The sequence below is a fragment of the Peromyscus californicus genome, unplaced genomic scaffold (genome assembly GCF_007827085.1).
Source record: "Peromyscus californicus insignis strain IS unplaced genomic scaffold, ASM782708v3 Scaffold_4__1_contigs__length_199733344, whole genome shotgun sequence".
NCBI classification, from domain to species: domain Eukaryota; kingdom Metazoa; phylum Chordata; class Mammalia; order Rodentia; family Cricetidae; genus Peromyscus; species Peromyscus californicus.
In genome coordinates, this window is record NW_026294562.1 from 155,070,024 (window position 1) to 155,093,157 (window position 23,134).

At 40.2% G+C, this 23,134-nt stretch overlaps 1 protein-coding gene, 1 long non-coding RNA gene and 1 other non-coding gene across 3 annotated transcripts in view; 1 reads left to right on the forward strand and 2 right to left on the reverse strand.

The window, feature by feature from the left end:
• Positions 1–440: 440 nt before the first annotated feature.
• The window catches only part of Gtf2h1 (general transcription factor IIH subunit 1), a 30,588-nt gene continuing 7,894 nt past the window's right edge, over positions 441–23,134 (reverse strand). The window contains exons 2-15 of the mRNA XM_052714308.1: positions 22,827–22,995; positions 18,517–18,709; positions 17,504–17,666; positions 15,208–15,301; positions 13,859–14,008; positions 13,652–13,731; positions 10,289–10,416; positions 10,090–10,177; positions 8,439–8,527; positions 7,412–7,529; positions 6,145–6,235; positions 5,566–5,681; positions 3,239–3,331; positions 441–1,410 (exon numbers count right to left, since the gene is read on the reverse strand). Coding sequence (XP_052570268.1) covers positions 1,324–1,410; positions 3,239–3,331; positions 5,566–5,681; positions 6,145–6,235; positions 7,412–7,529; positions 8,439–8,527; positions 10,090–10,177; positions 10,289–10,416; positions 13,652–13,731; positions 13,859–14,008; positions 15,208–15,301; positions 17,504–17,666; positions 18,517–18,709; positions 22,827–22,980 — 1,644 coding nt within the window. The 5' untranslated portion in view covers positions 22,981–22,995 and the 3' untranslated portion in view covers positions 441–1,323. The remainder of the gene's footprint in view (positions 1,411–3,238; positions 3,332–5,565; positions 5,682–6,144; positions 6,236–7,411; positions 7,530–8,438; positions 8,528–10,089; positions 10,178–10,288; positions 10,417–13,651; positions 13,732–13,858; positions 14,009–15,207; positions 15,302–17,503; positions 17,667–18,516; positions 18,710–22,826; positions 22,996–23,134) is intronic.
• LOC128095409 (uncharacterized) lies at positions 1,399–5,559 on the forward strand. The gene is made up of 3 exons (XR_008213238.1): positions 1,399–1,510; positions 2,255–2,436; positions 4,480–5,559. It is a non-coding gene; the product is annotated as an uncharacterized LOC128095409 (long non-coding RNA).
• LOC128095716 (U6 spliceosomal RNA) lies at positions 13,425–13,529 on the reverse strand. The gene has a single exon (XR_008213328.1). It is a non-coding gene; the product is annotated as a U6 spliceosomal RNA (small nuclear RNA).

Consider the following 23,134-nt stretch of genomic DNA (forward strand, 5'->3'; position numbering starts at 1 on the left):
TGCTGGGATTAAAGGCGTGCGCCACCACCGCCCGGCTCTTTTCATTTTCTTAAAATTTATTTATTTATTTCTCTATTATCAGCTTGATACAGTATAAATTCTTATCCTAATAGTGAAATGTTTCATTGAGGCTTGCCCAGTAACTGAGTAAACCCAAAACTTATTATAAGTCACAATCATCCTAGGGTCCCCCCTGCTATGTATCCTCCCTGGTTCTGTGGGTTGCAGTCTGATTGTTCTTTGCTTTATATCTAGAATCTACTTATGAGTGAGTACATACCATGTTTGTCCTTCTGGGTTTGGGTTACCTCACTCAGGATGATATTTTCTAGTTCCATCCATTTGCCTGCAATTTTCATGATATCATTGTTTTTTACTGTGACTCTGCAGTAATTACCAACTCGTCAAGCAGCAGCAGTCAAGACACCAAGAAGAGCAGGTATGAGAAACTTCCTTTATTTCTTCTAAACAGGTGAAAATAAGCAATTCTTATATTTCTCACTTGTAAGATTTTTAAACTCTTAAAAATGCAATTTCTTCTTTTCAAAGCACATGCCATCTTTAAAAAATTTTCAGCAATATACATTTGCACCCAAGAAACACATGCAGCATCATTGTCGCCTGACAACACCCTGCACTAGCTCACTGACTCCTGCAGGTGTGCCTTTTACTTGGGGACTCCAGAGCACAGGCTTCAGTGCAACACTTATTTCCGTAGGAAACGCAGGACCAATGGTGCCCTCTGGACTGTTTCCTCATGGCTGCACAACAGCCTCCCTTATTCAAAGTACTCTCTTTAACGTGCTGATGTAAGGGACAACTAGAATTCAGTAACATTTGAGGATCCTGGTGGGGGATGAGGAGGGATACTTAGGGTTACCCTGTGCCATAAACTTAGGGAAAAAATTTACCCAGAAAACAAAAATGAAAAAACTCTCAGATTTTATCAATGCACCCTTTAAGTATTTTTTTAAATTATTTTTTCTTTTAATTTTGAAAGCAGCTTAACGTGAACCAAAAGCAGTTCCTGAGTAACTGCAGTAAACAGTCTTTAAAATACATATACATGTACACATACACATATATTTGCAACTTAGCTCATTTTGGTTCTGCCTTAGTTTACCTCCCCAGAGTTAAATGAATCTCGTCCCTGCCTTCTTTCGGTTCTTATGTGCAAGTACAATAGCATCAGCTCTGGGAGTTGGCATGCAGCAGATGTTTCCCCGGTGTGAGCATCTGCTTGTCCTCAGCCAGGTTTCCAGAGTCACTGCAGGTCAGTTTTTTTCAACCCACAAAACCTGTGAGCACCATGAATGAAATGCTTCACGTCTTCTTCATCAGACGCCGTGATTGCCATGAGTGGAGCTTGTTGTAGGCTGTCTGCAGCATCTCTTCTATGTGACTTACCAGCTGAAAGTCAGAGGGAGACACTGAAGTGAGCAGTCAGAGACGCTGATGCTTCACATCCAAACCTGGCACACACTTTCCAGTATATCTCTCAGTCAACAAGGTACTGCACAAGCCCTCAGCAAAGGTGCAACCACATACTGTGTATGCAGAAGACAGGTGATGGGGTGCAGTGCAGGGTCTGGACAGTCACCTGCTCTGTCTGGGTCACGATACTGCCTGGCCATTAACCATCACCAGGATGTGGAAGCTCTCACTGCACTCTAGGCTTGCTTCTTTTGTTCAATGAGAGCCAAACCAAGTTGGTCTCTAGATTAACAGACTGGTCAGCTAAAGAAAGAAGGCCAGGATGACAGTAGCAACACTTTTTCTCTTGAGACATGGTCTCACTGTGGGAAGCTCAGGCTGGCCTGTCTAAGTGCGGGATCACAGGCAGGCACCATCATACCGACTCAACACTCATCTTTATACCCCTTTAAAGAACTCTGTCTCCACGGGTCTAACAAGTCAAGTCAAAGATCACACTAACTCTTGAAGTTAGAAAGCCTTGTAATGTGTTTCTGTAAAGGTGTGAGTGTTCACATGGTTAAGTTTATCATTCTAGGAGGAGGGGTAGTTTTGAGGCTCTCAGTCCTTTTAGCAGTCAGTGACTGATCTAAAATCAAGATTTAAGTATGTCCCAACCCCAGTTCAAAGTGCAAGGCAGAGCAGAGAGCTTGCCTAGGATGTTTAAAGTACAGATTCCATCTTCAGCAAGCCCCTAATCTCTAGCCCTGTTTTAGAGGGGAAGAGGGTGTATCATTATCTCTGTCTGGAAAACGTAATAATTTCTCTTTCTGCTTGACAGGTAGCAGTGGCTTTACAGTTATCAGTGAGATGCACTCCATATCCTACTATATGGCTACACATGGCCTAAGAATCCTCAACATGGTACTGCAAACAGAATCAACTGAGGTGAAACAAGGCAGAGAACCTGCTTAGTGTTCTTGGCCTATTGAGAGAGACATTCAAGGCTTACTGGGAAAAATAGTAAGTGATGAAGATTTTTCAAAACCCCATTTCTGATCATCCCAGTTACTGAAATGCTGGCTGTTACATCTACATATAACATTTCTCACTAAGTCAGTATCTCTTGAAAGAACCTCTTCTACATTTGCTCTACCTTTGCTTGGAAACAATGCTAGAGACCTTGTGCAAAACAACCTGCCCAATTACTGGCCTTCACTGCTGTAAAGCACCATTCAGTGACCGCTCAGCTTCCTGCCATCAACAATTTGCCTGTCCTTCACTGGCAGGTTTGTGAATGCTACTCAGTTTTTCCAAATTAGTAACAGATTTTTAGGACTATACACTTAATAAATCTATCAAGAACAATAAGGAGGGCTTGGTGGGTAAAGGCAGTTGGATCAATCTGAGTTTGATCCCCACATCCCACTTAGTCTAGTGAGACTTGACTCTGCAAGTTGTTTTCTGAGGGTGGCATATATACACCTCTGTCCTGCCTCAACACACTATATAAAATAAAACAAAAAGAAAGAAAAACATTGGGATGATTCTTATAAATGCTGGTAGGAGGCACTGATGTACATACAACTGGATAGGGCACTCAGAATATTTTCACTAACTGGCAAGTATTTTTTTTTTTTTTTTTTTGAGACAGGGTCTTTCACTATGCAGTCCAGGCTAGTAAATATTATATATTCTTTTGAATGCATGGCACATTTTAAAATTAAAAAGTATACCAAGCAAAGAAAAGAACAATGTAGTCATTTATATGAAAGCAAAGTTAACTTCATCATTAAATACAAAGAGGCAGAAAATTGGGACTTACATTTGTGCTTAAATACTGCCTCCGAATCTTTTCTTGGAATGGGCAGAGCTTTGTAACTTGGAACCGTTCCAAATTACTCTTCATTTTCACTACCTAAAAAAGATGAGAAATAATGAATTATAGAGGAATAGCAAAGAACCTGGAGGAACCAAGAGAAAAACACTATCTTCTTTCTAAGAAGGTGATTTCTGTTAAAGAAAAACATGAGTATCACACTACTCAATCATCTTTAACAATTATGCTTACAACTCATATTCCACATATTTAGTGCAGAGAAGTACATACTATTTCAAAATTTCTCTTTATTTAATTTGAACATCTTTTATTCAGAAAATACCTTTCCCTGTGTAACAGCACTGACTGTCCTAGAACTGTTTGTAGACCAGGCTGGCCTCAAACTCACAGATCCGCCTGCCTCTGCCTTCTGAGTGCTGGGATTAAAAATGTACGCCATCATGCCCAGCTTCAGCTGTTTTAAATGGCTTCAAACAATGTTTGAATATATGAACAAACCACATGTTTTCTTAGTCAATTTTCTTCTGGTAGATATTTGAGGCACTTCTACTTTTTGGTGGCATTGGAACATTTCTCTAGCTGAATATTTATACACATTTTAATTTCCTTAATGTAAATTTTTATTATTTATCTCAAATGGTTTTTAAATTTTATTTTATGCATGAGTGTTTTGCCTGCCTGTATGACTGTGCACCATATGTGTGCCTGGTGCTGTTGGAGGAAGGCATCTACTGGAACTGGAGTTACAGACAGCTGTGAGACACCATGGGTGCTGGGAACCAAACTCAGATCCTCTGCGACTTCTCGAGAGCCTTCTCCAGTCTCATCTTTAAGGCAAATTTTTAAATGATGAATTCTAAGTCAAAGAATGTTTATAACTGTGGAAAACAGACTGTTCTCTTACCAGTTCAGTTCAGCACTAGTAATCACTTTGAGTGTTTTACTTATTTCATTAAAAAAAAAATGTGCTTTTACTGCAATGAGTGAGTCTGAGCTACCTGGGTCCTCTCCTCTTTGATAAGGGATCAAACCCAGGATCTTGCACATGTCTAGAAAAACTGCCACTGAGCTGAGCTGTCAGCCCTCTTCCTTCCCTACCCACTTAGGTGGTGCAGGGAATCAAATTCAGGGCTTCATACCTACTAAACAAGGGCTGGATGCTCAGCCTTTTTGTTTCTATTTAGTTTCAATATACAGTTCAGAATTTTTTTTTTTTTTTAATATAGGGTCTCATTATATACTCCTGGATGGCTTGAACTTCCCATGTAGACCAGGCTATCTTCAAATTCAGAGTTCTGGGATCAAAGACGCCATTCCCAGCTGGAGTCTAGATCTTGAACTCAAGATTTTATCTCCTCTGCCTGAATGCTGAGATTACAGGTATGTACCATGCCTGACTGTCACTTGGGTACTACCTGTTAGGTCCTCTGCTTATTGTTTTTATTAAGTAATTAATTTTTTGACAGGGTCTCACTGTGTAGCTCTGGCTGGCCTGGAATTTACTACCTGCCTCTGTCTCCCAAGTGCTGGGATTAATGGTATGCACCATGCCTGGCCCTTCTAATCCAATGTTTTAAATTTTTTTTTAAATGTATCTTTTCTCCTTTCTTTTGCTGTAGACCGAGCCCTGTGCCTCAAGCATATTTAGCACATGCTCTATCACTGAGCTTCACCACTTGTCCCGTCTTTTCCTTAATATTTCCTCAAAGAGCAGTTTATATAGGACAGTTAATATTACTACAATGCAACAAATATTTTTTGTTAATTGCCTTTTAATAGGCAACAAAGGTTTTTCGTTTTTCGAGACAGGGTTTCTCTGTGTAGCTTTGCGCCTTTCCCGGGACTCGCTTGGTAGCCCAGGCTGGCCTCGAACTCACAGAGATCCACCTGGCTCTGCCTCCCGAGTGCTGGGATTAAAGGCGTGCGCCACCACCGCCCGGCCGGCAACAAAGGTTTTTGTTTTAAACATTTCATGCTGGAGCTTGGAATGCAGCTTAGTGGTAAAGCACTTGTGTATGAGTCTCTGGGGTTAACCCTAGTAGTACAAAAAGAAGAAGAAAAAAAAAAACAAACAAAATAAAAACAAAACCCAGTGCTGTTTGCTGTCAGTCTTTATTTTTAATTTTGATCAATAACAAATGTACCAAATAAACAGTGACCTGTGCTGAGTCTATGTAACTGATATGGCTTAGTTTCCTAATCTATGAAATGGGTATTGAATCTAACGGTTACACTAATTTGGCACACGGTGATGCATGTTTACCTCTCAGTCATTACCACAGTAGCTGGCTGTATTTACAATCAGTTCTAACCTTTTCTTCTAGGAATGGTGTATTAACAGGAAAGCAGGACCAGAAATGCCGCAGAAGTTCTCCAACAGCCACGTACAAGTGTTTCAATTCAGACTGAATATCGTTTGGCACCATCTCTGCAAAAGGAAGAGGGCCCTAGGGCAACAGCTACTTCCACAGTCCTAAAAATGACCACGCTAGGTGCTGAGCATATAGCTCAGCAGTGTAGTGCACGCACAGCACGCAGGTCTGAGTTATCATCCCCCAAACCCACTCCCACACACCCACTTACTCTCAGCAAAATATCCCAACTCTTAGAGAAAAGCCAATACAGTGCTGGTGAGGTGGCTCAGTGGATAAAAACACTTACTGCCAAGCCTGGTGACCTGAGCTCAGGACTTACATGGTGGAGAGAACTGACTCTTGTAAGTTCTCTGACCTCCACATGGGCCATGGCACTCAGACAACCTCCCCACCCTCAATAAAGAACCTTAGTAGTAATAAAAACAAAACAAAAACAAGACAAGCCAGCACAACCTTGCACTTCCTTAGTAGTAAGTAAGCAAAGAAAAGAAAGGGGGAAGCGGGCCCAGCACGTACGGTTTACGGACTGCTGTGTCCCTCCCTGCATAAGTGCTCCTCCAGGTGACAGGGCTGTGATGGTGCTACTAGCAGCACTGCTCGAGAGAACCTGAAAGAAACGAATCAGGAACTGATTTAGCTCCCTTTTGGCATCTGTCTTTTTTTTTTTTTTTGAGATAGGGTTTCTCTGTAGCTTTGGTGCCTGTTCTGGACCAGGGTGACCTCGAACTCACAGAAATCTGTCTGTCTCTGCCTTCCAAGTGCTGTGACTAAAGGCATGTGCCACCACTGCCTGGCCCAGCATCTGTCTTTTTTTTTTTTTTAATATGTATTTGTTTATTTTTATGTACAAGTACTCCGTTTGCATATATGCCTGTATTACAGAAGTACAGAAGAGGGCACCGGATCCCATTACAGATGGTTGTGAGCCATCATGTGGTTGCTGGGAACTGAACTCAGGACCTCTGGAAGAAAAGCTAGCACTCTTAACCGCCATTTCTCCAGCCCTCCCACCGGTTTTACTAGCAGGTTTTATTCCTATGCAAATATGTTATGCATAGCAACTAGAATGAAAAACTTTTTTTGACACTAGCAATGGCATGTGTAGAAAATCTATCTGCCAGGAATACAGCAGATCCCTTAACAGAACCTTTGAAAAAATTGTTTTCACTACTACTTTATGTGTCTGTGTGAGTGAATGTGCATGTGTGCGTGTGCTGTTGGCATCCAGAAAAGGGTAGCAGATCTCTTGGATATAAGTGGCTGTGAGTTACCCACTGTGGGTTCTGGGAGCCAAATGTGAGTTCTTTGAAACAAGAGCAGCATACATTACAAGTCTCTGAACTACTTAACTATCTCTCTGGCCTCTCTCCATAATTTTGATTTTTGAGGTTTTAGTTTCCTATAGTCAAATACTGTCTGACAATATTAAATAGGTGACATCAAGATAGCTCAGTTTGTAAAGGTGCTTGCTTGCAAGCTTGACAATTTGAGTTTAATCCCCAGGTCTCACATGGTGGAGAGAACTGACTCCCGCAGGTTGTCCTGTATGCTTAGAGTTAGGCAACTGTTTGGCTCTCAGTTTCTTAATCTACGGGTCCTAGTTTTAAATAGACACACACAATTACTTATATGCGGCTCCTAGTACATTATAATGAATATGGCCTCAGGCAACCCAGCAGAAAAAATGAACAAATGTTCTGTTATGCAATTCACTCTGGCTGTGCTTATAACCTGAGGCAGCAGCTATAAGAATTCTGGCCTTTAAACAGTAAAAATCACCTACCTGAGTTAACTTGGGTGTATAAGCTTCCATTTCTTGTCTAATACTTTGAAAAGAATTAATAATGTCCTGACTTGTTGCATACTGTAGTGACTGAATTGGAGTAGGACCATGATAATACCTGGAGGTTAGCACAGGAGAAATAACCAATTATATATCATAAAGGTGTTCAGTTATCAGTCTTTCAAATATTTTAGCATCAACAAAACATTCTCTCTTGGCAAAAAAATCACACAACGCTTAAAGAAATTTAAAAAGTTATTAATTTCCTTTTTAAAAATTTTATTTTTGTTATTTTTAGTTATATGTATGCTATGTGGTGGTGGGCAGGTATGTGCATATGAGTGCAGGTGCCTATAGGGCCAGAAGTGTTGGACCCCCTGGAGACAGTTACATAGGTGGTTGTGAGCCACCTGATGTGGGTGTTGGAAACTGAACTGGGGTCCTCTGTAAGAACATGAGTTCTTCACTACTGAGCTATCTCTCCAGTCCTTATAATTTAATTTCTATAAAAAGGCAGTAAGAAAAAAAAACAGAATGAAGATCCAAAATTTGAGCCTGTGAAGTGGCTCACAGGCTAAAGGCACCTGCTGCTAACTAAGCCTGACAACCTGGGTCCCAAGTGGAAACAGGGAACAGATCCCAAGCTGTCGTGACTTCCACATATTTGCTGTGACATGCATACACACTGACCTCCACACTTCTGTGACATGCGCACATACACTAATAAGTATAATAAAAATTAGTTTTCTTGGCATTTAGGATACACTCCAGGTATGTATAAAGTTAAAATAACCCAGACTGGCCTTAATTTGCTGCACAGCTGAGGATATCCTTGAACCACTGCCCCTCCTACTCTTTCCTCCCTCCTGCTTAGGTCACGGTACATTTGATCATACCCAGGTCACAAAACAAACTTTTAAAGGAAATTGTATATTGTACTTTTATGGCAGCAAACTGACTGTAGACTTGCAGAGTACATTCTGTGCTGACTACTGATAAGTGTTTCACTTCCATCAGCCAAACTGACCTGTCTGACTTCTTGAGATTCAGTGCAATCGTTTTCACGGAATTGTTGTTTCCCAAGTCTTCATATTCAATGGACTCCTGTAACTTTGCCTACAATTATTGACATAGTATTTTTAATTTTATAAGAAACTGACTAAAAACTGAAACTTCACAGAGCATGAAAAAGGAAGTCTTCCCACCATGAGCTACAAATGGCTAAGCCAGTGTTCTCACCAATAATGAATAAAAGTACTGTTTCCTACATTCTGGTCATACCAGGTCCCCTGCACCCCACTGAGACAGGGTTTTTCTGTGTAGCCCTGGCTGTCCTGGAACTTGCTCTGTAGACCAGGCTGGTCTCAAACTTAACAAGATCCACCTGCCTTTGCCTCCTGAGTGCTGGTATCAAAGCTGTACACTACCATACCTGGCTTTTTAAAAAATGTGTATGAGTGATATGCAGTATACGATATATAGACCTCCCCCCACCCCACCCCCCAGACAGAGTTTTCTCTGTGTTGTTTTGGTGCCTGTCCTGAATCTTGCTCTGTAGACCAGGCTGGCCTCGAACTCAAGAGATCCACCTGGCTCTGCCTCCCGAGTGCTAGGATAAAGGCGTGTGCCACCACCACCTGGCAATATATAGACTTTTGATCCTCCTCTTACTCTACTAAAGTCTGGGATTATGGCTGTACACTACCATATCTGGTGCTATGAGCTCTTTTTGAAGCAATATAGACATTCTCTATTTTAAATTGGGCCATACATATCCTACTATTACAAGCTGAAAATATTAAGTTGAAAAATGTGTTCAAAACCCAATAATACTATCACAAGAATCAGTAATTGTAAGATGGGGCTCATCTGTATGTCCTTATTCCTTTTTAAAATTTTATTTTTTATTTTTGTGGTGCTTGAGAATCGAACCCAGCACCCTGTGAATCTTCAGTAAGCTCTTTACCACTAAGCTATGCCCCAGCTCCATCAATTCTAACCAAGTTATAATGGCTGAATAGACCTTATCTATATGGTTATACCATAGACATCAACATTTTGCTTTTGTGACTGCAGTCCTGTGGTAAGTATTTCTATCTAAATCTTTTCACACTGCTCCCATCTTTCCCACAAATGCGCAGAAGAGTATAAACCTTTAAACTTTTCGTATGTACTGCTTGACTGGCCTCTAAGTAAGTAAGTATCCTTTCTGTAAACGGGGAGAAGGGACTCAAAGAAATCAAATACTGAGCAAATAGCTACTTCGATCCACAATTCCTCTTTCTCTCAAATGACTTTTAAGTGAGATGTTTTAAACCAAGAGATACCAGTTTAATGGGAGGGCCAATTAACTTTCTTTGCAAACTAAACACATGAAACTTTCTATCTACTGTCTTTGTTGAAAACTTTTCCCTAGAAAACAGGATCACACACATGCAAAATTTATTGTGTATCCATAGGGAAGGAAGAACCGAATAAAAACTGATCAGAACTGAGTCAATGAAGAGTTAGCTGGTTAAGCCTATGTTGAGTTTCATAATGTTCTATAAGTGATGGTAATGCCTCTGACATCTTGGTTAAAATCAAAACCAGCCTTAGGAAATAAGCAATATAAATAATTTAGATACCTTATACCCAGAGAAATGCAATCCCCAAATGGCCTAACTTGATGCCCATACCCTTTTGACTGCTGGCTGAAAGCAGTCTGCATCTCCAGAATTTCCATCTATGCAGCTGGGCTCACCATTCTGTCCATTTTGTGCTTGTCTTAAAAACAAATGGAAAAACAAGCTCAGGTTAAAATTGCTGAACTGAACACCACCACTTCACCTGGTTACCCTGAAAAGGTCAGTAACAGTCTTGACATGTATACTTAACTGTTTCTTGAGACCAGCAGCCAGGACCATGGCACTGTGGTGGTTAAACCTTTTGATGATGGCAGCATTACTATTCTCCTTTATGGATTTGGAATTGGAAGTAGATGGCATGGAGGAAATGCCATAGCCCTGTGAGAGACAATTCAGTAGAATAAACATCAAAATAAAAATTTGATTTATTATGAAATACATGCTTGGGTAGCTAGATATGGAGCACACACTTAGAATCCCAGTATTGGGATCCAGAAACAGGCAAAATCTTGGGGCTTGCTTACCATTCAGCACATACCACCTAATGAGAGATCTGGCCTAAACTATCAGGTCAGTGATCTCAACAGCCTGGCACAATTACACTATTGGTGTAATAGTGGCACGAGTATTATAGAGGTAATTAACTGCTTTCTGATAGGATTCCAGGCCTGATCCACAGGCAGCAACTCATGCTTGATACAGAAAACCTGATCAAGAGCTAGTAACTAGAGAGATCACAGGCCCAAAGCAGGGAACTACTATTTAAACTGTTTACTGGATGTCTCATGTCCACATCCATATATTGGAGCTGCCAGATTCATCAAAGAAGCTTAAAAAAAAAAAAGCCAGGTTTGATAGAGCATGTCTTTAATACTAGCATTCAGGAGCCAGAGGCAGGTGAATCTTTTAAGTTCAAGGGCTGCCTGGCCTACAGAGAAATCCTATCTCTAAAAAACCCAAAAACTTAAAAAAGAAAAAAATTTTGTTTGAGATTACAATATAATTACATATCATTTCCCCTTCCCTTTTTACTCTCCAAAACCTCCCATATACCCCTTCTTGCTCTCTTCCAAATTCATCATCTCTTTCTTCATTATTGTTCTTACATACACTGATGTAGAAGCTTCTTACTGTAGTGGGTGGTGGTCATAAAGCTGAAGTGCTGAAAATAAGGGATGGTAGAGAGCTTGCTCTAGGTCATTTATTTCACACCCTCGAAGGCTCAGGGAACATTGTGGAAGGAGGGGCACAAAGAATGGAATAGTTGGAGGACGGAGAGGCATGCTGCAAAAAGGCATCTTCTGGATATGATGCCACCACTGCACTCATTTCAGCTATTGCACAAGACCTGCCTAAGATCAGGCATGACCATTTCATCATGGGAGGGGTACGAGCCCAGGACTATTGACAGTTAATTGCCTCTGGGGAAAAGAGTGTCATTTTTTTCAATAGTATAGTCACTGATAAGCTGCCCATGCTCCTGTAAATAAACTCCTACCATGTTCATGGAAGAAACCTTGACAAAACTCAGTGGGTCACACACATACAAAAGACATGAAAGTAGAAGGACTTCTTTTTTTTTTTTGTTTTTTTTTTTTGTTTTTTTTTTTTTGTTTTTCAAGACAGGGTTTCTCTGTGTAACTTTGCGCCTTTCCTGGGACTCACTTGGTAGCCCAGGCTGGCCTTGAACTCACAGAGATCCGCCTGGCTCTGCCTCCCGAGTGCTGGGATTAAAGGCGTGCGCCACCACCGCCCGGCCAGAAGGACTTCTTATTGGGAAGGGTTGGGAAGGGTTTCAGCAGGAGCGGGGGAACAGCAGGGGTTGCTGTGGGTGAACATGACTAAAATTCATCATACCCATGTACACAGCTGTCTAAAGAAACAGAAAATGAAAAAGGTGGACGGAAGCTGAGAAACAATAACTGAGGTTGTCCCTGTCCCTGTGCACACATGTACATACACGTACACACACACACACACACACACACACACACACACACACACACACACGCTCAAAATGAACAAACAAGAAGATACAGATTCAACTTCTGGTTTTATTACATTTTCCAATTGTTAGTCGAGGCACGTGATCAACTTTCTAAGGTATAACTAACTATAAGCACCCCCAGTTATCCATACCACCCTTTCTGTTTTCTTCAACATTTCACCTTCAAAAAAGATACTACTTTTTTCATTTGACAATTGCCAATCAATCTGCTCTCAGCAAAGTGTAGTTGCCATGAGTCTGCCTACTCTTGTTCAGTGGCCTTCCCTAGCACATCATATAAATTCTTTGTAATTATTTGATGAATTGCTAAAACCCTGTAAGCCAGTTCATTAAGGTTAGGAAATAAAGGAACTATGAGGGAAAATGATCAATATTACTGGAGGGGAGGTGGTTCAAAGTCACCTAAGCAAATGTTAATGCTTTTAAAATAAAATATGGAAGAGCCAAGAACAGGTTCATGAGGATCATCAAAGGTTTGTTTCATTCTGCACGTCAAATATCTAAGCAGATGGACTGCAGAGATTGCTCAGTGGTTAAGAGCACTTGCAAAGGGAACAGGCCTAGTTCCTAGCATCCATATGGCAACTCACAACTGTCTGTAACTTCAGTTCCAGGGTATATTTCTTTTGGCATTCATGGGCACTTGCATGTACATGGCACCCATTTAGACAAGCAGGCAGACAAACTAAAAAAAAATTTTTTTCATAAAAAGAAAAAGGAAATATCTAACTAGTAAATACCAATTTTACAGTTGGGTAAATGATTTGAGACCTTTGGAGTTAGATGAGGGCTATATAGGATTCATCATTACATAATTAGTATTCAAAGAAATGAACAGGAAGCCTGGAATCATAACTTGTTTAAGGGTTAATAATACAAGTAGAGGCTAGCAGATAAGCAAATAGATGTATGCTTGTTTACTGGAACAATGGGGTGAGTCCAGTTTCTGGAGAACTGCTCATGGGGAAGCTTAAAAATTATTTCTAAAAAGGTTAAGCAACTCACAGAGAACTCAGTTCTCTAAGGCAATTTTAACTTACTTATAGTATTTGTGTATGATGTATGTGAGCATGGGTGCTCATGTGGAGGTCACAGGACAACTTTTGGGAGTGGGTTCTGTGGCTCAAACTCAGGTGGTCAGGCTTGTGAAGCAAGTATGTTCCTCCATTGAGTCAACTCAATGGTATCCTAAGACAATTTTAATGGCAAACAGCAGTACAAAAAAAAAAAAAAAAAAAAAAAAAAAAAAAAAAAAAAAAAAAAAGGTTTTCTTTTTTTTTTTTCTAAATTATGGGACTCAAACCCAGTGCCTGTTGCATACTAAAAAGCACTTCTGACAAGTTAACAGTATTCTTTTTTTTTCTTCATTTTTCTTTATAAAAATAAGGAACGCTTCACGAATTTGTGTGTCATCCTTGTGCAGGGGCCATGCTAATCTTCTCTGTATTGTTCCAATTTTAGTGTATGTTTTGCCGAAGTGAGCACAAGTTAACAGATTCTTATTTTCGGGTATTACAAGTGGATCATCTAAGTTAGGGCATATTTAAAATATAAACAATACTGAAAACCAAGAAAAGACAATTTTGTCTCTTTATCACTTCTTACCTCATCTAATGGTTTATCTTCCAAAGCTGTCAAATCTAGCATTGGGTTTTTCACTCCTAATGAAACCATTGTTTTTAATCCTAGAAAATCAATGAAAAAACTGGTTCAAAGTTCATCTTTCTCAGATCTATTTTAAAAATGTTACTAATAGTTCTAACAGTCAAGAATGGCAAGGTGAGTGTCAGGGTGCCAGGGAGAGACACTTACCCTTTTCATCTATTTTGGCACATTCTGCAAAGAGATCCTTTGATCCTGTATTTAGTCGGTCCCTGTGAAAATAATGGGACTGGAAAAAACGTGTCCAGAACTCCTTTTCTGTCATGTTGTGTGGTACAGTTTCTGCATATTTCATTTTTACTGTGGGGAGAAAAAACCCACATAATATATCTTATATAATATAAATGAGTTCCCATTTCTTAAGAACCTTCCACCTTAGGAACTGGATGAAGACTAAAAGCTCTCATGACACTCATGTACTACAGGATTATAAATATGGAATAAAATATATGAATCTTTACAAACTATAGACATCATTTACACACTGGGAAGATTTTTTTCAATAGCAAACCTGGAAATTAGACCTGACTAATACAAGGCAGTATTAGTTGGTGGGAGAATAAAACTTTTAACACTCATAGCATTACCAGCTGAACTCTCCTGGAAGCTTCCAGTTTAGTGATCAGTGTTCAGAAGCACCAGGTCTGCCATTTATTGTTTAGGTGACCCTGGAGCAGACTTTTTTCTTTATATCTTAGTTCCTTATTAGAAAGATATTAACAGTACGTACTTCACAGGATATTTATGATGATTAAAGTATATGGAAAGGGCCTTAGAACAGGAAACACTACAGTCTGCGCTGATAGTCTAAAACAGTGGTTCCCAACTTGTGGGTTGTGACCCCTTTGGGGGCTGCATATCAGATATTTTACATTACAATTCATAACAGTAGCAAAATTACAATTATAAAGTAGCACCGAAATAATTTTATGGCTGGAGGTCACCACACGAGGAACTGTACTAAAGGGCTACAGCATTAAGAAGGCTGCGAAGCACTCCTCTAGAGGTGGTAAGCAGGCATCTCCAGGCAAGTGAGACAAGACAGTATCTGGCTCAAGGAGTACTGTTCAGTGAGTAGAGTAAGTGAGCAAGCAGTGGCTCTTACTCTTGGCTGCTATCAAAAACCATCAGGGCTGGGGTCAAGGCATAGGTTGGGAAGGTCATTCTGTATACACTATGAGGGATGAGCTAGGAGTGGGGCGGAACAGCTCACTTACTGATATCTGTAGCATTCATTTTATTCTGGCTGTGCTGAGGGCTAAAGAGCCACTGACAGGAAGAATGACAATCATTACATGCATGAACTAATGACTGCACTGAACTTGAATCATTTACTGAACCCTTAGCATCTACCATGTCAGGAACTGAGAAAAATATTTTTACATGCTACATTATATTTCATCAGGAATAAAAGAGGATTTTCATCGCTATAAATAGAATTTACCTAAACAATTCCTTTAATGATCTAAAGTTAAAAATCAGTAACTGACTCTTCTTACCTGCTGGATAGGTCCTAAATATAGATTCAATGATATCAGAAGTTAAATTATATCTCAAACCATTACATCCATCTGTTTGGGGCCGGACATCAGCCTAAAACAAAGATCACAAATACATGTACTTACATACCTTTGTTAGATATTTGCAGAGTATGTATGTCTAAGCTCCCAATGGATAATACAGAGGTGAAACAGACTTTCTGAGCAATCTGCAGACAGAGAAAGCCCCACACACCAACTCTATATATAGAGACAGGGCTCAAAGAAGCCTGGACTTGCTTATCAGATTCTGGGGAGACTTGTAAGTCTGCTTCTTTGGAAGTCTGAAATGACTAAACAGACATATTCAAGAGCAGCCAACATCAGAGATCTACTGCAGTTTTAAAACAGAAGTTGTATAGTTGCCAAAACTGCTGTGAACCTTAGCTAATAGTTTAAAGGACACTGGCTAACTGGTTTTCTTAAGAAAGGGTTTATGACCGGGCGGTGGTGGCGCACGCCTTTAATCCCAGCACTTGGGAGGCAGAGCCAGGCGGATCTCTGTGAGTTCGAGGCCAGCCTGGGCTACCAAGTGAGTTCCAGGAAAAGGCGCAAAACTACACAGAGAAACCCTGTCTCGAAAAACCAAAAAAAAAAAAAAAAAAAAAGAAAGGGTTTATGAATTTGACTCACTACTAATCACCCAGAAACATACTGAATATGTATAACAGCTACTCAGTTTTTTTACTTGTCTGTTGAGACAGGGATTCTATGGAACCAGCTTAGGCTAGAACTCCTTATGTAGTCCAGGCTGGCCTTGAACTCAAGATACTCCTGCATTTGCCTCCCATGTGCAGGAATTATAGATGCACACTACCATTCCTGGCCTCCTATTCAAATTTGTGTTAATGAGTAAATACTGTTCTTATTCTTTTCCTATAAAAAAATCCATTTCCTAATTGAAAAGATAAGATAGCCCTAATTTTCTATTAAATGTTTTATAGTCTTATTTTTTCTAAATGATTGCAGTCTCTGTACGTTTTACTCTGTATTATGAGTAAAACACAGCAATCATTTTACAAAAGTACCAGAGCTGGGTATGGTGGCACACATCTGCAATCTTACCTCTCTAGAAGAAAAGGCAGGAAGATCACTCCAAGTTTGAGGCCAGCCAGGGCTACACAGCAAGATCTTATCTTGATGTAAAAATAATATTTGCATTTAAAAGATTATTTTAGAAGGCTATCATTGACAACAAAATTTTCTTTCTTTTTGAGACCAGGTTTCACTATGTAGTTGTTCTGGAACTCACTATATAGAACAGGCTTCCTTGAACTTACAGAGATCTACCTGCCCCCTGCCTCTTGAGTGCTGGGATTAAAGGCATGTGCCATTACATCTGGAGACAACAAAATTTTTACTAATTTACTTCAAAGAAAATGTCAGAATTTTCAAGAGAAATGGCTTTTTTGGCTTGTGAAGACGACTCAGTGAGTAAAGCACAGGAAGATTGAGTATCAATGCCTAGAACCTACTTAGATAAGCTGGATGCTGTAGGGCATGTATGTGTCATCCATGTACTGCTACAGGAAAATAGGAGGTGGGAACAGGGGCAACTCTGAGTGAATGGGCCAGGATGCCTGGCATATGCAGCAGAAAACAAACAAAGCCCCAAACCCACAGGAGGCTTGGCTCAAACAAAGCAGAAGTCAAGGACCAACATCTAAAACTGTCCTCTGACCTACACACACACACACACACACACACACACACACACACACACGATGGCACACGTGTGCCTGTGTTTATACACACCCCCAATCCAGAGGACGTTCTTTTTTTTTTTTTGTTTGAGACATGTTCTCACATAGTTGGGTGGTGGTCTGAATGAGATGCTCCATAAGTCTCAGGCATCTGAACACTTGGTTCCCAGTTAGTGGCTGTTTAGAGAAGATTAGGAGGTATGGCCTTGCTAAACCAAGTATAGCACTGTGGTTGGGTTTTGAGGTTTCAAAAGTCTCACACCAATCCCAGAGATGTTAAGTTTTCTAGCAGCCTGCTGCCACACCTTTACTCACCCATCATAAACACTAACCCTCTGGAACTGAAAGCTCAATTAATTCTTTTATAAGCTGCCTTGGTCATAGTGTTTTATTACAGCTATAGAAAAATAATTATGATATTGAGACTGGCCTTGAACCACAACCTCCTAAGTGTTGGTATTACAGATATGCTCCTCCAACCCCTAAATGTCTCTATTATAAAAATACTAGAGTTTCCCTACTTTTCCCTTCAGAAATCTAAAAAGGTCACATACCAGAAATGCTGCAGAAATGCCAACATCCTGTTTGTGACTGGATGCAGAACTATCTGTTGCATTCACATTTAAACGATTGGCCCAGAATTCCTCAGCACTGATCACTTGGCTCATAACAAGGTCTTTATAGAGCTGGAATAAAACAGGATCTTCTTGGAGCATTCTGGTGATAGATACAGTAAATGTAATTAAACTTCTGTGATATTCACATGACTACTTTCATTTTGTGATGACTGAGCAGCAGAAGTCATTGGATTAAATAATTTTTAGAGTAATAAATGAAATACAAATAAAGGGAAGGAAGTTTTAAGAAGCAGATTAAATTTTCCAAGTCAAAGAATTGGTCTTATACATCTTTCCATTCTTGCAATACAAAGTCCACTTTGTATTTGAACAGTACTGTATTCTCCCACACATAAGGGTGAACAAGAGAAGGGACAGCCACAGAGTTCCCAGTACTTATTCATCATTCTGACAAGCACAAGGAACTGTAAGTACCAATAACTTGGACAGATATTGTTAATGAAATAATTTCTCTTATCAGGACATTTCAATGCTTTTCTATCTCAATCTTTCACAGTATGGATTTTTAAAAGATTATTTTTTAAATAATTTAATAAAGGCTTTTATTAGGGGGTAAGGAAACACAGAACAAGGCACATGGGGAGAAAGACCCTCTGCAGAGGTGGGACTCAGAAGTCTAAAACCCCACAGTATGGATTCTTGGTTTCTTATTCACAAACACACCTCTAATAGTTTAGTATTGTCTCTGTAATAAGAACTGGAGAAAGAGCAAGGAACCACAGTGTTTTGTAATGTCAGGAATCCTAATCAAATGGCAGGCTTCATGCAGTAACTTTGGGGCTGCATGGTCTTGTTTGCCGGAAGTCACACAGCTAACACATGGTAAAAGTGGAGAATTAGAGGCAATAACAGCATGGATCCTATTTTCCTACAGAAGGGAGACGTGCCAAGCCCCTAGGAAAGTGGGGAAGCAGAATCTCCACTTTCACCTGTTCTTTTCTTCCAGTTCTTTATTGGCTTTCCGCTTGAACTTAGGCAGCAACTGCTGAAGGAGGTCCTTCACTGCATCCCGCTCTTTCACCGCTGTGCTTTCGTTGGAAAAATGGAAGTTTGTTGTGTCCCCCGCATGCAGGACCAGCTGAAGCTGAATTTTAGCTTTTCCTTCTGGACTGATTTTCTGGCCTAAAAGAAGCATGAAGCTAATTAGACAAGGACACTCAGAATTTCAAGGACATCCTGGGCTATAATTTCAAGCCTGAGCCTAGCTTATGATACAGGAGACACTGCCACAAAAGTAAGTGAAAATGGAAGTGAAAATAACTCAAATACATTATATACATGTATGACATTGTCAAAAATGTTTTAATATGAAGAAAAAAAAAAGAAACTTAAAGTGAATGATTAAGGAACAACCTGGGAGGTAGTAGCAGTTAGTGGAACTCTTGCTCATCTCCTATGAGGACCCTACATTTGATTCTCAGCAATGCAAAAACTTACCTGTCTCTCAACAAACCCCAAGCACACAGGTACTGAGAATATTTGATATAAGCCTACTGTACTATATGCTAGAACAGGTCAGAGCCCACAATCAATGGGACTTTTTCTTCGGAGGCAGGGCCTCCAATATAGCCCAGGCTTTTCTCAAACTCTATTTGTAGCCAAAGATGACCTTGATCTTCTGATCTTCTTTCCTCTACCTACTATGTGCTAGGATATAGAATGTGCTGCCACCCTGGGTTTATGTAATGCCAGGGACCAAACTCAGAGCTTTGTATATGCTACATAAGTACCCTACCTACTGAGCTACATTCCTAGTCCCTGAAGATTTTCTTCCTCATTGTAACCACCACCATATGTAGATTGAAAGTGCTTAAATATATGCACATAGCAGAACTCGTGGTCTTTCTTTTTCTTACGTATTTTGCCTGCATGTATGTATGTGCACCATGTGTGTGGCCTGGTGCCCAAGGAAGCCAGAAGAGGGTGTTGGATCCACCCTAGAACTGGAGTTACAGATGGTTGGGAGCTGGCATGGGGTCTTTTGTAAGAACAGCAAGTACTCTTTTAACATTTGAGTCATCTCTCTATCCCTAGGATCTATGTTCTTAACAAATGGCTGTCATGGCAACAGTGCTTCTCCTTTCTCAAAGAGTAATCAGAGATGGAGGGCTCTGTCCCACTAAATAGGCAACTCATGGTACTGTACAGAGTTCTCACTAATAAACAGATTTCTAATATGTGTGTGTATGGGGCGAGGGGGAAGACAGACACACACACACAACGTCTCTCTCTTTGTAGTCCAAACTGGCCTGAAACATGGAACTTTTTACTTAAGTCTACACTGGCCTCAAATTTTTGATAACCCTATTGGCTCTGCTGTCTCCTGAGTGTTGGGATTATGAAATGTGCCACTTTACCCAGCTTGTCTAAACAGATTTTATAAACTTTAAACAGAAATTTTGGTCTCAAAGATGACGCTTCTAAACCAATAGTTTAGATGAAATATTTTAGCAAAAATGAACATATTTAACCATCAGCCTTCATGTTGCATTATTCTGTCCCTCCAAAACAATCAATTGTGTTCCCCCAGGCTTTTTGTTTTGTTTTGAGACCGGGTCTCACTATGTAGAACTTGTAATTCTTCTTCCTTAGCCCCTTAAGGGCTCAGATTAAAGGCATATACATTATTCAGAGAAGCTATACTTAGATGTTTAAAGACACCTGTAATTTTCTGAATTCTCACTATATATGTCTCCAGTGTACATAGCCACTGCTTCATCCTTGCTCTGGTTTGGGTTCCTGTTCTGAGAAGTCATGTTCCTCTTAAAAAAAGATTTCATTACTTTAATTACGTGCATGTATCTGTGTATGGCTATGTGCACATGAGTGCAGATATCTGAGGAACCTAGAAGCATCAGATCCCTCTGGAGCTAGAGCTTCAAGTGGTTATGAGCTGCCCGATGTGGGTGCTGGGAACTGAACTCAGTTCTTGAGAAGAGCAATACATGCTCTTAACTGTTGAGCCATCTCTCCAGCCCCATATCCTTTGGTTTAATTAGCCAACTTCTGTTATGATAGGTACATACTGCTCATTTTACTTGAATCATTTATTTTTTATAACTTTCAATGGCTTCTTTCAGAATAGGCATTTTCCTGATGCAAACTGTTCTGATACAGCTCTAGATTGGGGTATATACTCAACAGCTTATATTGTGGAAAAATGGGAGACTGGCATATTCTTTTTGTACACTGTGGGTATAAAAGTATATATATTGTAAAGACATGGAGCTTATTTCCTAGTCCCTTTTTTTTCCTTTCTTCCCTTTTTTTGGGGGTGGGTGGGTGGGTGGGCACGGGGCACAATAAGGTCTCACCACATAACCCTGACTGGCCTGGAATTTGCCATGTAGATCTACCTGTCTCTGCATCTTGAGTGCTGGATCGAAGGCTTGCACCACCTACCCAGTCTTTCATTTCCTATTTCTAAGTAATACTAACACAAACGGCTCCCAGTTATAAAAGGAATTGTTTTAAATATTATTTCTTTGGGAAATTTAGATTCTAAGTTATTTTAATGGAAAAAGGTAGGTATCTTAGTCATTTCCAACAGTTATAGGGAGTTGAATCTCTGGGAAAGAACTGTTACTTATACATAAAGGATGCCTACCTGCATGCTCAGAGCTTTCTGGCTTTGGAAGTACCATAGTGCTTGAAATCTACACAAGACTTTTACCTATGAAATGCCCCCCCCACCCCCCGACAAGGTTTCTCCATGTTGTTTTGGTGCCTGTCCTGGATCTCGCTCTGTAGACCAGGCTGGCCTCGAACTCACAGAGATCCACCTGGCTCTGCCTCCTGAGTGCTGGGATTGAAGGTGTGCACCACCACCACCCGGCGAAAAAACTCTTATATCCAGGGAAATAAGTGGATCTACACTAATGGTCACAGTTAAGGACTCTCCTGGGTTGCTCTTATTCAAGATCTTAGTTAAGGGCATGGCTGTGTCTAAGTGGTAGAGTGTTTGTCTAACATGTGGGAAACAATAGGTTTCTACCCAGCAGGTGTGTATATATATATATGATTGCAGAATTGTAGAAATTGCTTTCAAATTAAAGATTCCAAATTTCTAGTTCAACTCCAAAATACTATACATTCTGAATAAATCCCAAGATAACCTTGCAAATATGGAAAAAGGAGGTATGTTTATTTTAGCCTTTACAAGGTGAATGTTCTTGGGCAGAGGATTGTAACTCAGTGGCAGAGTGTGCACCCAGAATGCAAAGAGTCCTTGGGTCCGATCCCCAATAGTCCCTACTGTGACTTCAAAAGCTCTGTGTATCTCCCATCTACCTTCGTTATAAAGTTAAATCTATTTTTTCAGCAGATAATGGCCATAGAACAAAATTAGGTACCTTGCCTAAATGCAAATTTTTTTTTTTTTTTTTCCGAGACAGGGTTTCCCTGTGTAGCTTTGCGCCTTTCCTGGAACTTGCTTGGTAGCCCAGGCTGGCCTCGAACTCACAGAGATCCTCCTGGCTCTGCCTCCCGAGTGCTGGGATTAAAGGCGTGCGCCACCACCGCCCGGCACAAAATTTTTGTGAAGGGACAATCTGGCATCATCTACCAATCTACCCACAAAACCTCAATGATATTAGAACACAGGTTTTTTTTTTTTGAGACAGGGTTTCTCTGTGTAGCAGTCTTGCTGTCCTGGAACTCACTTTGTAGATCAGGTTGTCATCGAAATCACTGAGGTTCACATGCCTCTGCCTCCCAAGTGCTGGGATTAAAGGCATGTGCCACCACTGTCTGGCTAAAGATTTATTTATTATGTATACAGTGTTCTTCCCGCATGTATGCCTGAATATCAGAAGAGAGCACCAGATCTCATTACAGATGGTTGTGAGCCACCATGTACCTGATGGGAATTAAACTCAGGTCCTCTGGAAGAGCAGCCATGCTCTTAACCTCTAAGCCATCTCTCCAGCCAGCCCCTAGCACACAGTTTTATAATGTGAAACTATTTGCAGTAAAAAATTCTAAAATAATCTCTTAATTGTCCTTCAAGAGAGAACAGTTATATACCAGACTGTATATCTACTCCGTGAACTATTATGGAACTTTTTAAAGCACACATGGAAAAAAACCTTTTTTTAATGAAGGCAGGTTTACACTATGTAAATCTGCAATGCACAGTGTATATTTGATGATCCTATTTTATAATTACCACCGTATGTTCTTCTAATATAAAATACAAAACTGTCAGACTACACATCAGATGTTAGTACATGTGACTTACATTTAATATCTGCATACATATGGCTGATTGTAAATCTATCTTTGCCTTCAGGTGCCCAAGCAATTCTTTCTGCCATGAGGTACAGTGCTCCATCCTGCTTCTTCTGACGAACTTTCTTCACTATCAGCAACACTTCTTCAGATGAAGTTGCCATGATGGCTATAAAGTGCTAAGAGGGAGGCAAGAGAGAAAAAGAAATCAACCACATCAATGTAGGTTAAAAAATAAGTAAATAAAAATAGATGTATAGGGGCTGGAGACATGGCTCAGTGGTTAAGAGCACATGGTGCTCTTCCAGATGACCCAGG